The sequence below is a fragment of the Ascidiella aspersa genome, chromosome 7 (assembly GCF_963924565.1).
Source record: "Ascidiella aspersa chromosome 7, kaAscAspe10.2, whole genome shotgun sequence".
NCBI lineage: Eukaryota > Metazoa > Chordata > Ascidiacea > Phlebobranchia > Ascidiidae > Ascidiella > Ascidiella aspersa.
In genome coordinates, this window is record NC_139453.1 from 12,270,311 (window position 1) to 12,289,136 (window position 18,826).

The window sequence follows — 18,826 nt, forward strand, 5'->3', positions numbered from 1 at the left end:
AGTTTTTTCTTATTTGCAGTTCTGCAGTAGAGAAGCTGCCTACATCTCCCTGTTTACGTGGTTGCAGACATTCGGTTTCACCCTAATGGTCGAATAAGGTTGTGGTGCTAAGTATTATTTTAAAAGTGTGGGACACCTGGTTTAAATTAGGCAACGAAACTTCGGCGTAATGCATTTCAACGAGAGTAGCCTACGATAGTTTGGTGAAATGCAGGAGTCTTATAATTTCCTAAAAACACCAAACTGAGCAAATAAACGTGTTTCAAGTTACTAAGGCCACCGTTTTTTGAAGATTTAAGTTAAGAATTTTCCAACTGACATGAGTTGGGCTGCAGCTATTTAGGCAAATGTGCCAAAATCCTTTGGGTTTTAATTGAATACTTTCAAGGTAAAATATGAATATTTAGTTTAATTTTTATACCAAGACCAGTTTACTTGCAGACAACGCATTTATTTACCTTTAAAGGCATAAACTCAAAGTTGAATAAAAAAGCATTACTTTAATGCACACCAATACAACCCTACAAATGGACGAGTACCGATACTCCAGTCTGGAATGTATGGCAGATCTTGCGATGCAAGGCCGAAAAAGGGGCTGTGACACAGATAAAAAAGTGCACTTGGGTAGACTTTCGAATTTCTAGATGCACTTTATGATTTTTTGATGCACTCTGTATTGCATACTTCGCACTGTAAACGTAAATGCTGGCCTGGCTGGTACTATCTACTTGGCATCGGCTACTGGCTTAGATCCAATATCATTTATATCTCTAATTTTTACTATCAGACAGAACAAATCAACTTTTCTTCATAAATAAATAACTACACAATGGCGAATTAATTTGAAATAGCAAAAAAACTTGCACAATCTTTTTATCTAAATGGTTCAGAAGTGCAATTTTTCCATTTATAAAGCACAATTCGGTTGTCTTGAGAAGTTATCTGTTACTAGATTGTCAAGTCGTTGTGCTACGTTTATAAATAGATTGTTTTTTGGATGTTACTGGTTTTTATATTAACTGGCCCCTGATGTATTGGGTAATTAAATGACTTATTGGGTAGGTACGTATAAGTATTTATTTCATGATATTTGTGCTGTGCCTTGTTGGTGTAAATGCTGCCCCTAAATTTTTCTGCCTAATTTCGGCTTGAATAGGTATTATAAATATTGCCTACTTTTATCACCAAATCTATATATAATTATTACATTGTTTTGTGTTTTTTTAAATTTGTTTCAGATATAATAAACTAATTATAGTTATGTCAAATGATGTTTCAGCCTCTACACCAAAGGCGTATGGGCCTTTCTTCCTTGAGTATTCCTTAATGGCAGAATATAATTTACTTCGAAGACAAAGTCTCCCAGGGGTTTATATCATTCCTTCTGCTAAATCACCTTTGCTATGGTTTGGTGTGATATTTGTGAGGCAAGGTCTTTACCAGTCTGGCGTGTTTAAGTTTTGTATTTCAATACCAGCCAACTACCCTGATGCAGGCTGCCCACAAGTTATATTTGATCACCCTCCTTTTCATCCAGTTATAGACAGATCAAGTGGAAAACTGGATGTAGACAGGGCATTTCCTAATTGGAAACGAAACGTCAACCACATCTGGAATGTTTTACTCTACTGTCGTCGGATATTTTACAAAATCGACATTCACGCTCCGCTAAATCCAGAGGCGGCAGTTTTATATCAAAACAAACTGACCACGTTTAAAAGTCGAGTTTTGCAAAGCATTGAAACAAGCCGAAGTCATTTGTTCGACCCACCGAAGACCGACGACCCGCATGAATTCATTTTTACTAAAACAGATGACAATTTGCACGAACAACATAAAAAGAATATGCTGGCATCAATGCAAAAGAACATACCTGCCAGCAATTTTGGCATGTCATGGGTCGCCTCCGGTACCCCATTTAGTAAAACATTGCCTTCACCACCCCAAACTATGTAGAATGATTATACCTGATTTTTCTTCAGGGTTTTCATTGCCAATAAGTCTTAGTGTGAAAGCTCATCATGACATTTTTATTGCAATAGTTATACTAATATTTGTAGACTTGGCCTTAAGGATCTAGTTTGATTTAAATATTTTAAATCAAAAGCACATTTTTTAATACGATTTATATAAATCTGTAATCACCACTTTGCCTTGGTGTGATTTAATGATATTTGTTCAGACGGTACCTAATAACTTTTCTGTACATTTAAATATATTGTGATTTTTCATTGGGCTGACACCAGTTAAATCTACACAACTTATTAAGTATAGTTTTAACAGTATTGTCTTGCCTGTACTTTTACACATTGTGACATATATAATGTGCCTTTAAAATATTTAAATATATATATTTAAAACTGCTATATTTTTATTGTATTTTAAATTTGTTTGGAGTTTTTTAACACTTTGCAGATGATTCAACTTACATAAATGTATTGAAAATAATATGTTTATTGCTAAGATTGTGTGTTTTAGCTCCAAAAGTACTTAATAACTAAAATTTACCAATTAGGATATCAAATTATTGTTTAGCCAATTCACAAGAATTGCAACAATTTGTGAGTTACGTATCATGGTTTTGCGATTGATTCATTTGTATTATGAGTCTCTGTAGATTTTTTATAGTTTTAATCATCTAACAAGTTGTGCTCTTTGCCTAATATTTATGTTTTCACCTCACTTTTAGATCAACCAACATTCCAATTATTCCCCTGGTAAAAAGTGCAAAGCATTATGTTTCTCAAGATACCTTTGGTTTTATGTGTGTATGTGGCAAGTGCTCTTGCCCTTACATGCCCAAGCATATCTGTGCCAATTGAACTGCCACCGATGAATGCAAGCCTTTATCATTACAAAATTCAAATTACCATTTCAGGTTTGTCTTTTTACACTGAATCATTGAAAAAAAATGTAAAAACCTTTTTAGTAGGCCTAGTAAAAATGGTTTTCTTTTAGTGTAATTTGATTGAATTTATTTAACTACTCATAGCTTGTGAGATTGGATGTTTTAATACTAAAGTCATGTGTTTTAGTGTTTCAGATAAAAATATATAGCTTTATCTTTTTGAATAGCCTAAATATTTTGAGGGACTGCAACAACTTCTCAACTGCTAAAAGCTAAGTTAACTGACTTTTCATTAATGTATTTATGTATGTATCTAGATCTCAATGAAACTTTGGATGGATTTGAATATTACGACCATATTACAAATCAGACTCATTTGCAAATTGACCAACCAGGTGGAAGTGTCAAGTTGGTGTTTGATTACAACAACAACCAAGTGTTCAGTGTAGATGGTAAATATAAACCAATGCAAAGCATGTGTTACAACTGTTCACAGTCTGTTTGCCTTTTACAACATTGTTCTTTATGAAGCTGCAAACAAAATTGTCTTGTATTGTAATTTTTTGTTACATATGTGTATGTTATTAAGAAGAAATTACACTAGTTTTTAAAACAATCAAATTCTAATCACCCTGGTATTGAGAAACAAACATACAGTATATAATTTACCTACCCATAATATGTGTTACCAGGTTTTGTCACTCTTTGTGGTAAGGTTGGTGCAGAGAGTTTGTTTTGTTTGTGCAAGCCTTGTAATTTCCATTGTCTTTTATAGAAACCAACAACAACTGCACTGTTAAGCCTATGAACGAGACTCAGGATAAACTCAGTCTTTTTGGCATGGGTGTTGAAAATGGACCACAACATGTTAAATATGCCTTTGTTTGGGGTGGAAACTACACAGCCATTAAAATGGTAAAATGTTGTTTAACGCCATTGTGAACATTTGTATTGTGCACACTGCACAGTGATTCCCACATTATTGACCCTGTTAAAATACTTTAAATCATCCTCCTGTACTCCCAACTTACATTATAAAAACTATTTGTTTTTAACATGGGTGATCACATGACCTCGAAAAAATCCTATATTATATAATTATAGGTTTTATCATGTAATTTGAAAATCAAATTATAGGTGTAATTGTCAAAATTATATATTCATAATATTGTAATAGAGCATGAGAACTCTTTGCCTGGGTTTTCTTTTGAGATTTTCAAAATAGAATAACTAGGTATTCTAAAATAGTAGACTTTGAATCAAGAATAAAAAAGCTGAAATATACTAAAGTGAATTGGTAAACTATTTCGATTCTGAACAATATTTTGATTAGCAAGCAACAAAATTGTAACATATTATGAGCACACTGTTTTTACAACAGAAAAAAGTTTAGTAAATTAAAAAAAATGATTGAAAACGGTTAATAAAGCCTCTACAGCAGTGGTTCTCAACCGTATTTTCCTTTGCCTTGCGTCCCTTTCGGGTAATAATAATAAGAAAATACTAGTGCTGGTTTTTAATCACTAAAATATTCCTGTTTATTTGGCATAGGTCTGCTAAATTTTAACTTAGAAGACATAACGATTTTTGCACACAAAAAATTGCTCTTTGCTTGTGCTCTATACATCAGTATGGCAGAAAGCTGGTGACTTGGCGACGAATCAGACAGAAAACCAATCAGACAGAAAACCGAAGAAATTGGTCCAAAAAAAATTTGTAAAAAAAACTGTGAATTATTTCTTTTACATTTTTTTTGGATAGATCAATTTTTCAAAAAAACGTATGCTAGTTCTACACATTTTCAATCCAACATATTTTTAAAATCCTAAAAATGTAGGAACATTATGCACTAAAATGGCAGGAATAAATTTTTTTGTGTCATTTTGAAAAAAGTTGTGGGTAGCAGGGAAAAGGCAGTGTTGCGCATATAGATTGTTTATTAGTTTAAAAAGTACTAAATTTCGATAGAACTGTTGTGTATTTGCACTTTGCAGTTTAACTTGATTTGGCAAGTACTTCTTTATTGAGTTAAAAAAACAATCATGATAGTCGCTATTCCTGCTAAATAGACAGGTATGACATTCGCATGGGCATAACAAGGATGTACTAGGCCAGAGTGGTCCAAGGTTGACAGCATCGTGGGCCACAATATTTCTTGCATATTCTTTGCGGTCCACATAAAGTAGGTTACATGCGTACGGGAAGCCGGTCGACGATTTTTGTTTGATTTTACGGGGCATAAAATGGTTAAAAATGATGTCTCAAAGCATCGTCAAACACTTATAAGCTTCAGAAAATTGCTGGTATCGTCGAACTTGTGCGCAAATAAAATCGAGTTTCATGAGACCGGGAAAAATTGTGCGTGCATAACGCGTAAAATTTTCTTATTTGACGAAACACTTAATTTGGGTTTGGACCAACCCTGTACTAGGCCATGCCTATATTGTTAGCTATTTTAATTACGTAAAAGAAAAAAAAAAATGAAAAACTAAAAAAAAACTTCTGCCACTTTTAGCTATTCCGTATTATTTATAAGTAAATTATGATATTTTAACGAATATTCATACTATGGCCTGTTGCATTTCACTGTGTAACTCTAATTGACCAAACAATTTCTATTAACTTGGACACACCATTATTTTTTTATTAAAAATTTCTCCCAGTTTAACAAAAAAATTTTTTTTTTAATTTTAAGAATTTTTTTCTTGCTTTACAATATGATTTTGAGCTGATGATTTTGAGCTGCATGTGTGCACATGAGTTCGCCCCAAAACAGCTTATCTATGCAGTGTTAAAAAAGCAGACTTGTGCACCCCAGTCCCCCCAGGCTGTACTTCAGCATACCCCTCATGCATTTCTTTATGTCACACAAACATGTGCTAATTCATTTACTTGTTAGTAGTAGCCTTGTTGATCACCAAACATGGCAAGGTTGATACATTCCTTAGACGAACACATCATTTAAGTTTAGGGGGAATTTACCCCAAAAATGTTTGTCACCAGAAGGCTGGCAAGATTCTGCCAGCCTGCTATACATTAGTGTTTATAAAGATAATTTTACAATCATATTAAGAGGGTCACACCATAACTGTAGGGCTGCATAGAATTCACATTAAGCTTGTTTTCGAAGGTCTAACACACAAAGTAAAAGACAAACATTATGGATTTATTCAATCGACAAAAGCCTCTGGCTCCACCCTGTTGTCACATAAAAAAAGATTTATTGCAATACTTGGTAATAGTAGACCTTGTTTCAAACTGTTTGCCAATTTTTATTGTATTTACATTTTGTAGGGTGTCAGGTGGCATCGTTTTTTGGCAAGTGAACATAATTTGGCTGTTTTTGCGATTGTAAAATATTTTGTGTGTCTTAGAATGAAACTGAATACATTGATGGAATAGCAACCGACCACTTTCAAACATGCTTGTCTTTTATGGATGGCAACCTTACTTATTTTGTGGATGTCTATTTCAGTCAAAGCAATTGGAAAATGCCAGCCGCGCAAAATGCACCAGTAGTTTTAAAATTAAATGTAAGTTAATCATTGTCAATAAAAATGTTATGATTACGTACAATGTTAAACATACTACAGCACCTACTGTTCTGATATTAACATGTTAGTATGCTTTTTACTGTGCAAATATATTTGTATTTTGGTTGTAAAATTTAAATGTTCCATTGCCTTTACAGGCTACTGAGTTGAATGCTGACAACACAACCACTTCCCACCTGTACACCTACAAATTTTCCGACTATCACACCTCCAAATTGCCTAATGTAATGTTGCCAGCTGGCATCATTTGCAAAGGTTTGTTTTTGTAAGACAATCCAGTAATAACATTGTTTGAATCCGTTGTGCTACATTTATGGTTTAATTGTGTTGCCTATAGATTTGCTCAACAGGTATTGCATAAAACTTGCAAACAATTTTGACTTTTTTAAACAACATTCAACAATTGCTATTGTTTTCTTTATCCCAGAGTTTCTGAAACTGCAGTACAGGTTCTTTCTTATTACAAATAATCTTGTACTTAACAAAATGGTTGAGTTGAAAATACAGCTTTTTCCCTATTACACTTTTAACCAAAAAATTAGGGCAATTGTAACTATATTTATTGGTGGATGGTACAACTGAGGAAACTTTCTACCCTGGTAAACCCATTAACGAGTTTCCTGGGGAAATTTCTCCTTTAAGGAAGTTGTTGTGCTATTTTTATCAAAGGCACTGAAGATTATTCATACATCTTTAAATGTTTTTGCTTGCGTAACAGTCCAGTATTGATGTTGGCCTGTTTTTAAACCATGCATTAATTTGAAACAAATCAGTTCTGTTTTTTTTCCTTTAATGTAAAAGTCAAGAGAAGCGTTCTAAAATGATATTTTTAAATTTAATTTGATTGAAGTAAAAAGTTAAGAGCTATTTTGTCTATTTTGCTATTTATTAAACAGTGTTTTCCAAATAAATGATGTATTTATTTCCTTTCTAATGTCAGTTGTATTATTTGACACGATCACTAGCCTAGACATTTTTTTATCGATTTACATGGGCTAGCAATAATCCCCAACAGAACCTAAATGTTTGTTCAGAAATCCAAATTTCCAGGTAATTTACTTGCATTACATTGTTTGGAACAAACTTGATTCATTACAAAATAATTGAATCTTTCTGTTGTATTGGTCCTTTTTCATCAAGTATTATTAAAATACTATTATAAGTTTGTATTCACCACACCTAGTAAAGATTTTGACTCTGCTTTCGTAGTTCAGTTTAATTCCAACACTTGCAGTGAATTAATGAAATTCCCTTTTTTTGCGATTTTTGGGTTTTTTGCTTATTGTGTAATGTAAACTATTTTTAGGTAGAAAAGATGTTCCCATGCTTCCACCTTTTAATGACACCATGGGTTTTACACTTGGCGTGCACTACCACCTTGACCATATAAGCTACACTGGCTCCTTTATGGAATACTATGACTATGCAAACAAGCTTTTCCGCATGGATGATGGAAACGTTAACACGTGAGCATTGTATTGGTGTCTCTGCAAACAGTATTAATATATATAGTTGAAGAAAATTAGACTACTTTAGAAGTAATTTTCCTTGTTGAAATTTGGTTAAAAGTTGAACTATTTTCTACCAGAATTCATAACTTCAAGGAAGGGCTAGCATACATCATTTACCCTCAAAATCAAACTTGCAAAGTGACTGCCATCCCTAAAGACTCACCATTCCTTGATGTTGCTCCGGAAACTGTAGATAACAAGTCAATGGTATGAACTTCAAAATACGCCATACTGTAAATCCTTTTTTGCATTTAAAGTTAAAAAACACCCACTAAAGATTGCTTATTGTCTTGTAAGGTTCACATGGTCAACCCTGCAATTTTCTGGAAGAATCTAGAACCTGCTTACGGAGGCCAGATTGAGGTCAACCATGTGTTATCCAATGCCTGGATTTCTCAAAAACCTGTGGTAAATATTGTTCAGCATAGTTTGTGCTTTTGGGGGACGCGAGTTGTAAATAAAGATATATATATAAAAAAATTAAGAAATGTTTTACTAGTGAAAACTTTTTTGTGTTTATATTTAGTGATAATTTGGTATATGTAAGTGTTGCCTTTTTTGGGGGGCAAATTTTTTGTTTTTACTTTTAATCTAAAGAAAGGATTCGTAAACAAACGAAGCAACGTTTTGGCAATACACAACACCAGTGAAGCGTCAAAATACCTTGCTCACAGCATTTTATTTAGCTGTTTTTTTGCAACAATTTTAGCGCTTTTATTGGATAAAACGGATTCGGTTTTGCGATTTACCAAATCACTCTTTTTTAGCAATACACCTTTTTTTGGCGAAATCTCAATTTTCACAAAATGTGACAAGTAGTTTGTAAACTTAGGTCTTCATTTTATGATTGCATCCAACAATAATATTTGCAACTGAATGTGATTTAAAACACGATAAGTTTATGATAATGATGTTTAATAGTGTTTAATTTTCTTTTGATAGCACATACTTATTTTACAAATTACAACAAACAACTCTAAGAATTATAATTTTGTCTTTATTACAGGAAGTTCCAGACCTGTACTTTGGTGGATCAAAGGTCTACATTTATTTTACTTACTATTTATCTACCTTATCAACACGTTACTCAACCAGTTTTGTTGGTATGGACCAGAAATACATCTCTACAGTAAGTAATTTAATACCAATAAGCATCCCGTTTTTTGCCAACAGATACCGATTTTTATATACATGGGATATGGTAATAATCTACATAATAAAAGAGAAAGTTTGTGAGATGTAAGTGTGTGGCAAGATGTTCGCCCAGTCGCATTGGAGCAGTTTGACGTTGCCCCGCTTTAGCTCAGTGGTAGAGAACTGGTTTCGTGAACCAAAGGTCGTGTGTTCAAACCTCACTGGTGGAAAACTGTTGAAATGTTCACTTTCTGTTTACAATGTGTTACGTTACACTCGATGCGATTCACAAAATGTTACAATGCAAATTTCAACATGGTACAATGTTACCAAGATTGTGTTTAAGCATGTATCCCAAGCCCAAGCTTTAGTTAATTTAATATAGGTATATTTAGAAGTTTTTGTGTTAGGTAGAGTTTAAGTAAAAGATAGTCCAAGTTTAAGGTATCCGCGCAACACTTTTTTTCAACCGCAATTACCTGCCAGGAAATAAAAAAATAAAAGTAAGTATATTTCCTTAGTAAAGTAAAATTTTAATGTTTTCAACTAATGAGAATTTTATTTTTATTTTTAAGCCGTTTGTTAGCGATAGTGATTGAGGCCAAAGCCTAATGACTTCTTACAATGTGTTTACCCACGCAAGACTTAGCAGAGTTCGCGAAATATTGCGTTTATTGCAGGAGTTAACAGTAAGCATTTCGTTTTTTCAATGAGGATTTTTTTCACGTTTGACGCAGTTTAGCTCCAACTAAGACTATTATGTTTAGGAACTTATTGATGCCTGTTACCGCCTAAAATTTAGGTAGAGTTTGCGATTTACAAGATGTTTTTACAAAATGTTACAATGTGATTTGTCACTTACCAAGATTGTGTTTAAGCACGTATCCCAGGCCCCAGCGTTAGTTAATTTAATAAAGGTATATTTAGAAGTAGAGTTTAAGTAAAAGATAGTCCAAGTTTAACGTATCCGCGCAACACTTTTTTTCAAGCGCAATTACCTGCCGGGAAGAACTTATTGATGCCGGTTACCGCGTAAAATTTAGGTAGAGTTCGCAAATTTACGAAGAATTGAATTTTTATTTTTAAGCCGTTTGTTAGCGATAGTGATTGAGGCCAAAGCCTAATGACTTCTTATACAATGTGTTTACCCACGCAATACTTAGCAGAGTGCGGGAAAAAAGCTTTATTGCAGCAGTTAACAGTAAGCATTTTTTTTCAATGAGGATTTTTCTCACGTTTGACGCAGTTTAGCACCGGGATTACGTATTTGCTTAAACATGACGCTATCATGCAAGTCTAAGCAATTGCTGCTGCAACCTAAAGTTTTACGTTTGGGAGTTATTCTCAATTGACAAACGTAACGGGTTTTCGTTACTGAAAAGATAGTGTGTTGTGCGCTATAGTTAACCGACATGGCATTTAAAAAATATGTTTCCATTATTTATGTCTTTTACTAAGATCTTACGAATAACCGGTAAATATTCTATTTCACCTGGGCAACGCCGGGTATTTCGTCTAGTTTAAAATAAAATAAAAATACCAATAGTTTTTCTACCTAATAAATTATACAACTCTTGTTTTGATAATGAATTGCAAAGCAAAAAAGGCTGTGTAGATCGATAAATGACATTAACTGAAGATGATACAAGCTCGTATCGAAACCTTCTGATCAAGATGATGTCGATCTACTCGACCTTTTTGGCTTTGCAGATCATTATCAAGCTAGATTACAAATCTGTGCATAGTGTACCAAACTCAACTAACATGAACGATTAGCAGGTATAGCATAGTACAGCATAATACATGCTTTATGATGTTACAAGAGACCTCATACAACGCGCTTTATTATCGAATAATAAAGCATAACTGATGAGTAAGAGTTATGACAGACAATGCTTAAAAACATTCGCTTAAGCCTAATGTTTATAAACTTAATAAATAATTCTCCTTGCGGACCTTCTGAAACTGCTGTGCGGACCCCTGTTGGTCCACGGACCCCAGTTTGGGAACCGCTGCTTTACACAGTAAACCAAACTCTGTGTTAAGCCATTCAACCATAATGAAAGCAAACAACAAATTTGAATTTTTTTAAATAGAAAATTTGATTGTTTTTTAAGAAAAAGCTATATAATATATTTATTGTAAAATAGAGGCAAATGTACTAGCTCATATTCACCGATTCTGTATTTGAAGTATTTGACACTAAGTATCTTCTGATTTAACTTTTTAATTAATAAAACGTTTCAGGTTCAGTTACAGTTCAGATTAAATTTGCCTAAAAGTGGTTCATGAACTCCTGTTCAGGTTCAGTTCGATTCGCTGGTTTATTCTTATAATTATTTTTATTTTTTACTTAATACTGAAGCTTTTTGCTACAACAGACAGTTTTAACTCTACCAGAAAACAAACACAATGCATATACAGTGTATTTCCAAAACTATATCGCCAATCTTTCACTACACACCCTTTCTTTCTCTTCTAGATAAATGGGACCAACCAAACTTACTACTTCAAGTCTACAGTTTTTGAGAACAGTGAAAATGTTTCTGCATCTGATTTTGACACTACACTTTGCTTTAATCTGTCCCAACAGGAAACTGTGACTTTTAAGTTTGAATATGACGTCTACACACAGTTTTGGAAGAGCCCAGCAGCTTTTAAAAGTATTTCTGGCTTAATACATTTTGTACATAAATTGTGAACGGTGACTGAGTTTTTCCAATATTACTTTGTGTTGGCTTAATATATTTTTAACCCCCTAACTTAGCAATTCCCATCCTGTCATAATCCTACTTTTCTATTTCAGGTGCTATTGTTGCCGCTACTGCAACCGCTGGTAATGTGTCTTTGTATCGGGTTGTACCCAATGTTTTATATGAAGTAGCAACCGAGTTGGAAAATGGCAAAAACAAAACCTACTTCTATGTCTTTATCACCCTTCTGGGTGTACCTGACGTTCAAGGTTTGAATGGTTGAATTAATTAACCAATATAATTAAAGCCAAGATGCTGATTAAATAATCATTTTACATAACAGGTGATTCTGTTGAGATGGAGCCCCAGACAAGTCTTGCTAATGCGGTGAAGTTGCTTAAATCTGTGGTGACTGACAATGCCTTTAAAGTGACTGGATTCAATAATGTAAGGGTAACATCATCATAACGTAAAACAGTTATTAGCCAAAGAGTTTTTGAGTTAATTTGTTGTTGGAATCCAGGTCAGTTCTTCTTTTAGCTAAAACAAATAAAAAAATCAGGTTCTGCTCTAATTCGACTAAAGTTGACTGAAAGCGGTTTGAATAGTCTCAGAAATAGTGTAACTCGTAATTATAATAATCTAGATCCGAGCTTCCCAAACTGGGGGTCGCGCAAAGAGTTTAATGAGTCGCAAGATTTTTATACAAGTATCACATTTATAGAATTGTTATTTATTTGTTTGATATTTTTATAGCAAAATACCCATGTACTTTTCAACAAATGCGTGCCAAGGCAGACAACAAGAAATGTTATGTTCTTAACTCTTAAACCCAAGGATCACGGTAAATTCTACTAAATTAAAAGGGTCACAGACTATTGCATTTTTATCAAACAATGATAATTAATAACCAACCTGCGCCAGATTTTTACATGTTATAACTGGACTCGTCGAAATATTTGTTTTGACAACATGTAGCATGAACCGCTTTTTAGACAGGTCGAGGTTTAAGTTACTTCACAGATTCGGTTTATAGTTCCGAGTTAAAACGATTCCATTTTGTAAAAACTAGGTTCGAGTTAGTTAGACCTCCTGCTGTTAGCTTCCCCAGTCCTAATTAATTTCTTGGTTTATTTCATTTCCAAATTTAAACTTTACAGGAACCAGTGGCTCTGCCCAGTTACTTCAAATCTGTTCCCGAACTTCTTACCCCCAAAGAAGCCCCTCCACAGCCAACCCCAGCTCCCCAAACCGGTTTTACTGCGGGGGTAGTCGGCGGGGTCGCTGTTGCTATGCTAGTGGCTGGAATTCTACTTGGCTGTTTGGTGATGGTGTACAGAAACCGTCGTGCTGGTTCACAGTACGCCTACACAATGCAGGATTAGAAAACTTGAATCGGGAAGTTCAGCATTTGATTAAATAGCAACTTGATAAAATCACATGTAGCATCATTTTCAAATTTCAATATACCGTTATTTAACTGACAAAATCCTTTGTTTTTGAGAAAAAAATATTTTTGTTTCTATCCATTGTTCCATTTTTAAGTTTATTTTTGAATTAAGTTCCATCCGTTTTTTGTAAAATACTCATATTTAAAAAACTAATTCGTAAAACTAACCTACAGTATAGGTTTGTGCAATCTTTGTGAAGTATCACTTACGTCATGAGTAATGTTGTAATTTTATATAATAGTCATACTCACTCACCTTTGCTAGGTTTTAAACTTAATTCATTTTTTAAACTTAATTCATTTTTGTTCAGCATAAATTATTTGAAGAGTTAATTTGACTGATAAACTTTCAATTAAAAACAAGCTTTGCATCTGTGCTAATGTAGCATGGACTTTTTGATGTTTCGTAGTTAATGTTAAAGATAACTTTTTGCACAAGTTCTAGTTCATTTTCTATAATAGTTAAAATGTGTCTTGTTTTACTCGTTAACACAACAGAAACCTAATAAATTGACGTGCCTATAACAATCTGTACATATTTCTGCATTGTACAAACTGCGATTTATTATGTATTGTATACTGTGTCTGAAAGCCTGTTGCCAACCTTGCGTAAACTAAACTGTGTTGTAATTTGAACTTGATAAACCGAGCATTTAGGGAAGCTTAAATTTTCTTTGTTTAAAATGTAACCCTCTTTTATCTCTGATTTACTTTTTGACAGAGCTTTTGGCTTATCTTTTTCATACCCGCTTCTGCTTTGCTTGACAATAAACAACATGCAATCATACGTTTTGTTTTTTATATAAGATAACAACTTTTCTATTATACTGTAACTTAGATATGCAGTGTGCTAGACTGCTAGCAGGGTTTCCCAAACTGTGGTCCGCGACGACTGCACAGGTGGTCCGTGGCGATATGACAAGAAATTAAACAGTTACGCATATACGTTGTACAGCAGGGGTCGACAACCTAGGATCCGGCCTGCGAATGTAATTTATCCGACCTGCAGCCTCTGTGACAAACTATAGACACGAGTCCATTTCTCATACTTTTTGACTATTTTAACTAATTAAGTGCGAAAATTTTTCGCGCTTTGAGTTAACGATCTTTATACGTCAGGTTTGTTTACATTATGATGCTGTCATTTGAACTAGATTAGCGCTTCTTGCGCTGTGTAAGACTGGCTAACTGCCAAGTGCCAAATGGCGTCGCGTACAAACGGAAAACGTATTAAAACATATTGGGCATACATTTTTAATTTTTATTTTTGAACTGTAATACAAACTTGCAAGAAATTTGAAAGAAATGCCGGAATACCCCCCCAAAAAAATCGCGCTCGCTTCGCTCGCCAGGTGCGCCCCCACTTTCATAAGTTAACAAACACTGAACTAGATTAACCATTAAGGTTATCGCGTTTTCTCAAAGTGGTTTTATTACACTTTTCAATATAAACAACGACGTGTGGACTCCCATTGATGTTGTCAGTTTAGTAAATATATAAAATTTGGCTTTATTTAGTTTTTGCTTTGTATTGCGGTCCGCGAAAAAACAGATTTACAAATAGTGGTCCGTGGTCCAAAAAACTTTGGGAAACCCTGTGCTAGAGTAATTACATAAAAAATCGTCAAGATAAAATATTATTCTTCAGGGTAGCACGGCATAGATTTATCAAATAGTCGATATCCTGGAAGACTTTTTAGCGGAAGAAGCATAAAAATAGGACTTTCAATCAGATTATGCCATTTCTCCCAGACGCCGATTTCAACACTAAATTCCCTGACATAGCCTACTAGGAAATCTTGATGTATGGCAGCCCTAAGCTAGGACCCAATCGCAACCGAATTTAAAAGGCTTTATTACTCATGCTTCTTGGGTCGCAAACAAGGTGTTAAGAACTATTTGTGTATCGTGTTGGGTTTTATTGTAATACGAAACATGTTTTGTATCTTTCGTGGCGGTAGCTGGTTGATCTTAATATAAACCAAAAATTTTAAAAAAATTATAAAAAAACGTAATTTTAAGCAAATTTATAAAAAAACGTAGCCTACTTTTGAATTTTGTAATGTTTTTGTTATACTCTGGGGTGTTATGCAGTTTATACCAGATTATAAATGGTTCTAAAAATGCATAAAGTAGTTTTGTAAAATATTTGTTAAAAAAATTAGGTGAGGGGTGGCCAAAGCGCAAAGAGCCACTTCAGAGGTAAATATCACCCTGCATTTTTCCTATACTTACCGGTACACAAATTTTGCTAAGCTAGATTTATTATAGATGTTGCACACTAACAATATTGTGTATTAGCTACATTTAGCAATTTTTCATTCACACTGCAGGACATCTTGAATAAATTCCACCACTCAGTTAAAGTTTTCTAAATCTGACTTGATTTTACAAAAATAGAAAAGGTTCTATAAGAAGGGATAGATCCTGTAATTTTGTTTAGGGGATGTGGTAAAAACGTGACGCCATAAAATATGTCTCGCTTGGAAAGCAATGGGTTCAGAAAAATGCTTCTAGGATTTTTAAAACTTGCTGAGATAAATTGGAATGTAAACGAGCCGCGTGTTGGCCACCCCTGATATAGACACTCGCTGAAAAGGACAGTCCTTTGTCCACATCCCGCGATATGGAAGACCATACTAAAAATTAAAAAAAAATTCTGGCCCGGGAAAATCAGACTTAGTTGCGAAAATTTTTAATCGCAAAACTAATGAAACTTGTTTCAGTCATCAAACATTTTGTTTTAATTCGCACATAATTGTAGCGTTAACAAAATACTCTTTTCTTGTTATAACGTCTTTATTATAGCCTAAGGCTGCGTGCAGCGTTTATAACAGTTGTCAACAATTATCTGATTTTATTGGATCATTATCCATGAGTAGGTGTGAGTATTCGTTGGTTAATTCTATAAAATTGGCGCTATTTTAAAAAACAAAATTATACACGAATAAGTGTAAGAACGGCATGCTCGTTTTGCTTCACGTGGTTATGCTGGTGCGTTAGCTTATTGTTTTTTCCACGGCAGAGGCGCTTACTGCTGCCGTCTGCAAAGCCGCTAACGTGGGCCGTACCGGATCGAACCCGACATTTCATACGAGATGGCTACAAAACTGATTAACGGCGTTGGCAAGAAGCACTTCGTCGTGTTCGTCACTATTCTCGGCGTACCAGGTATTTAAATCATAAATGCAGTGTTGACAAACTTTTATTGTCGTACATTTTGGATCAATAAAACTAGCATTATTTTATGGGCCTAATGGCGTTCCTGTGTTTTTTAGTGTCCTAACAAATTGTATTTGAGAAAAACTAAATACCAGTTGTTGTACCCTACCTAGCCTACTTTTAATCAGCGGCCTATTCCTAAGTACTCAACCCATAAGACAATACTATACGTCGGAATAAGACCAACAGCGTGGTTGTCAACGTCTGAATCGGAATAATAGCGAAACCCGTCGAAATAGCACCTTAATGGCCAGATTCAGGCTTAAAACAAACTATTAGCTATAGCTCTGAACACCATCACCAATTACCCGAATAATTTCAACCCTAACCCACTAACCCCAAACTTGGGCAAGCCGCCGCAACGGCGCTGTTCAAACTAAGGCGCACAAACGTCGACGACAAAACTGCCGAGCGCCCCAGATCCCTCCCTACAAGATCAAGTGTTATTTGGCCATTAGGTCTTATTCATACGATTTAGATGTTATTCTGCCTACTGTGCAGGCCTATTCGGGTTTATGTCGCTGGTCTTAATACTATGGTAATATTGATTATTGTACTTCAGATCTTGTAGCTTAGTAGTTCTTAATGTGTGCGACATTTCAAAGTTCTGCAGAAACAAAGCGTTTAGAAAAATTCTCGCCTATAAAAAGAAGTATTTTGTGTAGTTTAGCGAAAAATTGTTGGACAAATTTTTGACTTTATTTTAATTAAATAGCTATAAGGGCTTCTCGGTAGGCTACATCTGACTCTTTGAACACTGGTAAAAATTTGTGGATGAAAATCATGATCATATTTTAGGTGATTCGGCAGAGATGGAAGAACAGACTGATCTTCGAACGGCTGTGAAAATTTTTAGAACTACAGTGACCAAAAGGAAGTTTAAATTGTCAGGATTTGATCTGTAAGCTGGTTGAATATCGCAAACATACCGTACTGTTTATCCACCAGACTTCTTTACTTCATTGATTAAAAATCTGAGTTAAAAAAGATTTATTTTTGTTGACCCAATTATATTTAAACCAAAATGTCTGTTTCGGAATCTCTTGGTTGTTAAATTACCTATTAATTCATGGTAATTTACACGCAATGCCCGTTAGTTCACATTAACGTTCTGTTAAATAGGCTTCTTGTCATTGCGGTGCTCTAAATTTGTCACACAGGCAGCCATTTCAATAACTATTTTAAGTCCCTGAAAAATAAAGTGCGTCTACTTTAACCACAAAGATATTTTGTTTCGCAGGAACCAGTGGCTCTGCCGAATCACTTCAAATATGTAGAGGAACTTCTTAATTCGACAATATAATGTTAATACCGTCGGAAAACATTATTCAAATCACTATCGTTCTACTTAAAATAAAAGAATGTAGGATTTATTTATTTAGTATCGTTACCCCTAAACAATTTACAACTTAAAACTCAACACTCTAATAGGGTGTTACAAATGTAAGCAATATTTTATTTCGTTTGTGAATATAGTGTATTTTACCGTTTTATACCTAAGTCCAATATATTGGACGTAAAGTTAGCGATCTGATACCAAATGACGTCATTCATTGGTATGCTCGATTAAGCACAAGAAACAAGATTGACACGCTCAAGGATATTTTGTTCATGTTCTTTGTGCGTTTTTTTTTCTACCTTTTTAAATCACTACGTTGAATCATAATCAAAGCTGAAATCCTTAGATTAATTTAATCGGCACAGATTCCACCCTAGCAACGAGTACTAATACTCTCCCAATAAGCCCCGATCCGATATTATTTGACAGCCCTAGCTATTTCGTTAGAAAAATTATTAATAAAATAAACTTAACTTGTTGAAGTAGAACAATTTTAGAGAAAGTTGTTTAAGCCAAGTAAGCTTAAAACATGTTTCATTGAGTAATCTCAAAACCAAACTTGGCTAAGTTAATAAAGCAAAGATATTATAAGAGTATTATTACATTGGTTTAAGTCCACTGACATAATTATATATTTGTTGAGCATCAACACCAGTAAGATGCTATTACCACACGTCCTAATTTCCAACGACTTGTTCACACTAACAAAAGTCTACTATATGACAGTAAACCACGACTGACTGGGCCTAGCAGTTGCTCCGTCTGCTAAACTTTAAACGCCCCTTGGCCATTGGTTTAACAACATAACAACTCTGCCGTCGGAAAAGACACAAAGAAGGTCGCTTTTAAGGTCGTCGTTCATATGGTGCACTTGCAACTCTGCGTTAGGATCGACGCAGAAATCGCCGGTGGATATATCGTGAGCGGTTGCGTGCAGGTAAGAATCGTTCGTCCGCCAAGTTACCCGAGCAACCCTGAAATTGTGGTTATATTAATTTGCGAATTGATGGACTTATTAAGAGCTCGGAGAACTTCTCTGCTGAACGTAACAAAAATAGGTGTTTTAAAAGCACAT

At 34.4% G+C, this 18,826-nt stretch overlaps 2 protein-coding genes across 2 annotated transcripts; both read left to right on the forward strand.

Moving 5' to 3' along the window:
- Positions 1-46: 46 nt before the first annotated feature.
- LOC146137848 (AKT-interacting protein homolog A-like) lies at positions 47-2,690 on the forward strand. Its single transcript, XM_083394810.1, has one exon. The coding sequence runs from the start codon at positions 1,261-1,263 to the stop codon at positions 1,954-1,956; it is 696 nt and encodes a 231-aa protein (XP_083250936.1). The 5' UTR covers positions 47-1,260; the 3' UTR covers positions 1,957-2,690.
- Positions 2,565-13,977, forward strand: LOC146137849 (uncharacterized). The gene is made up of 13 exons (XM_083394809.1): positions 2,565-2,878; positions 3,166-3,300; positions 3,624-3,763; positions 6,223-6,381; positions 6,540-6,657; positions 7,709-7,868; positions 7,991-8,120; positions 8,211-8,321; positions 8,920-9,042; positions 11,530-11,710; positions 11,854-12,009; positions 12,084-12,187; positions 12,901-13,977. Exons 1-13 carry the CDS (start codon positions 2,737-2,739, stop codon positions 13,123-13,125), a joined length of 1,884 nt encoding a protein of 627 aa, XP_083250935.1. The 5' UTR covers positions 2,565-2,736; the 3' UTR covers positions 13,126-13,977.
- The last annotated feature ends 4,849 nt before the right edge of the window (positions 13,978-18,826 follow it).

Coding starts and splice junctions, on each gene's coding strand:
- LOC146137849 (XM_083394809.1), top strand. CDS start 2,737: ATGTTTCTCAAGATACCTTTGGTTTTATGTGTGTATGTGGCAAGTGCT. Junction 2,879..3,165: donor AATTCAAATTACCATTTCAG/GTTTGTCTTTTT, acceptor GTATGTATCTAG/ATCTCAATGAAACTTTGGAT. Junction 12,010..12,083: donor GGGTGTACCTGACGTTCAAG/GTTTGAATGGTT, acceptor TTTACATAACAG/GTGATTCTGTTGAGATGGAG.
- LOC146137848 (XM_083394810.1), top strand. CDS start 1,261: ATGTCAAATGATGTTTCAGCCTCTACACCAAAGGCGTATGGGCCTTTC.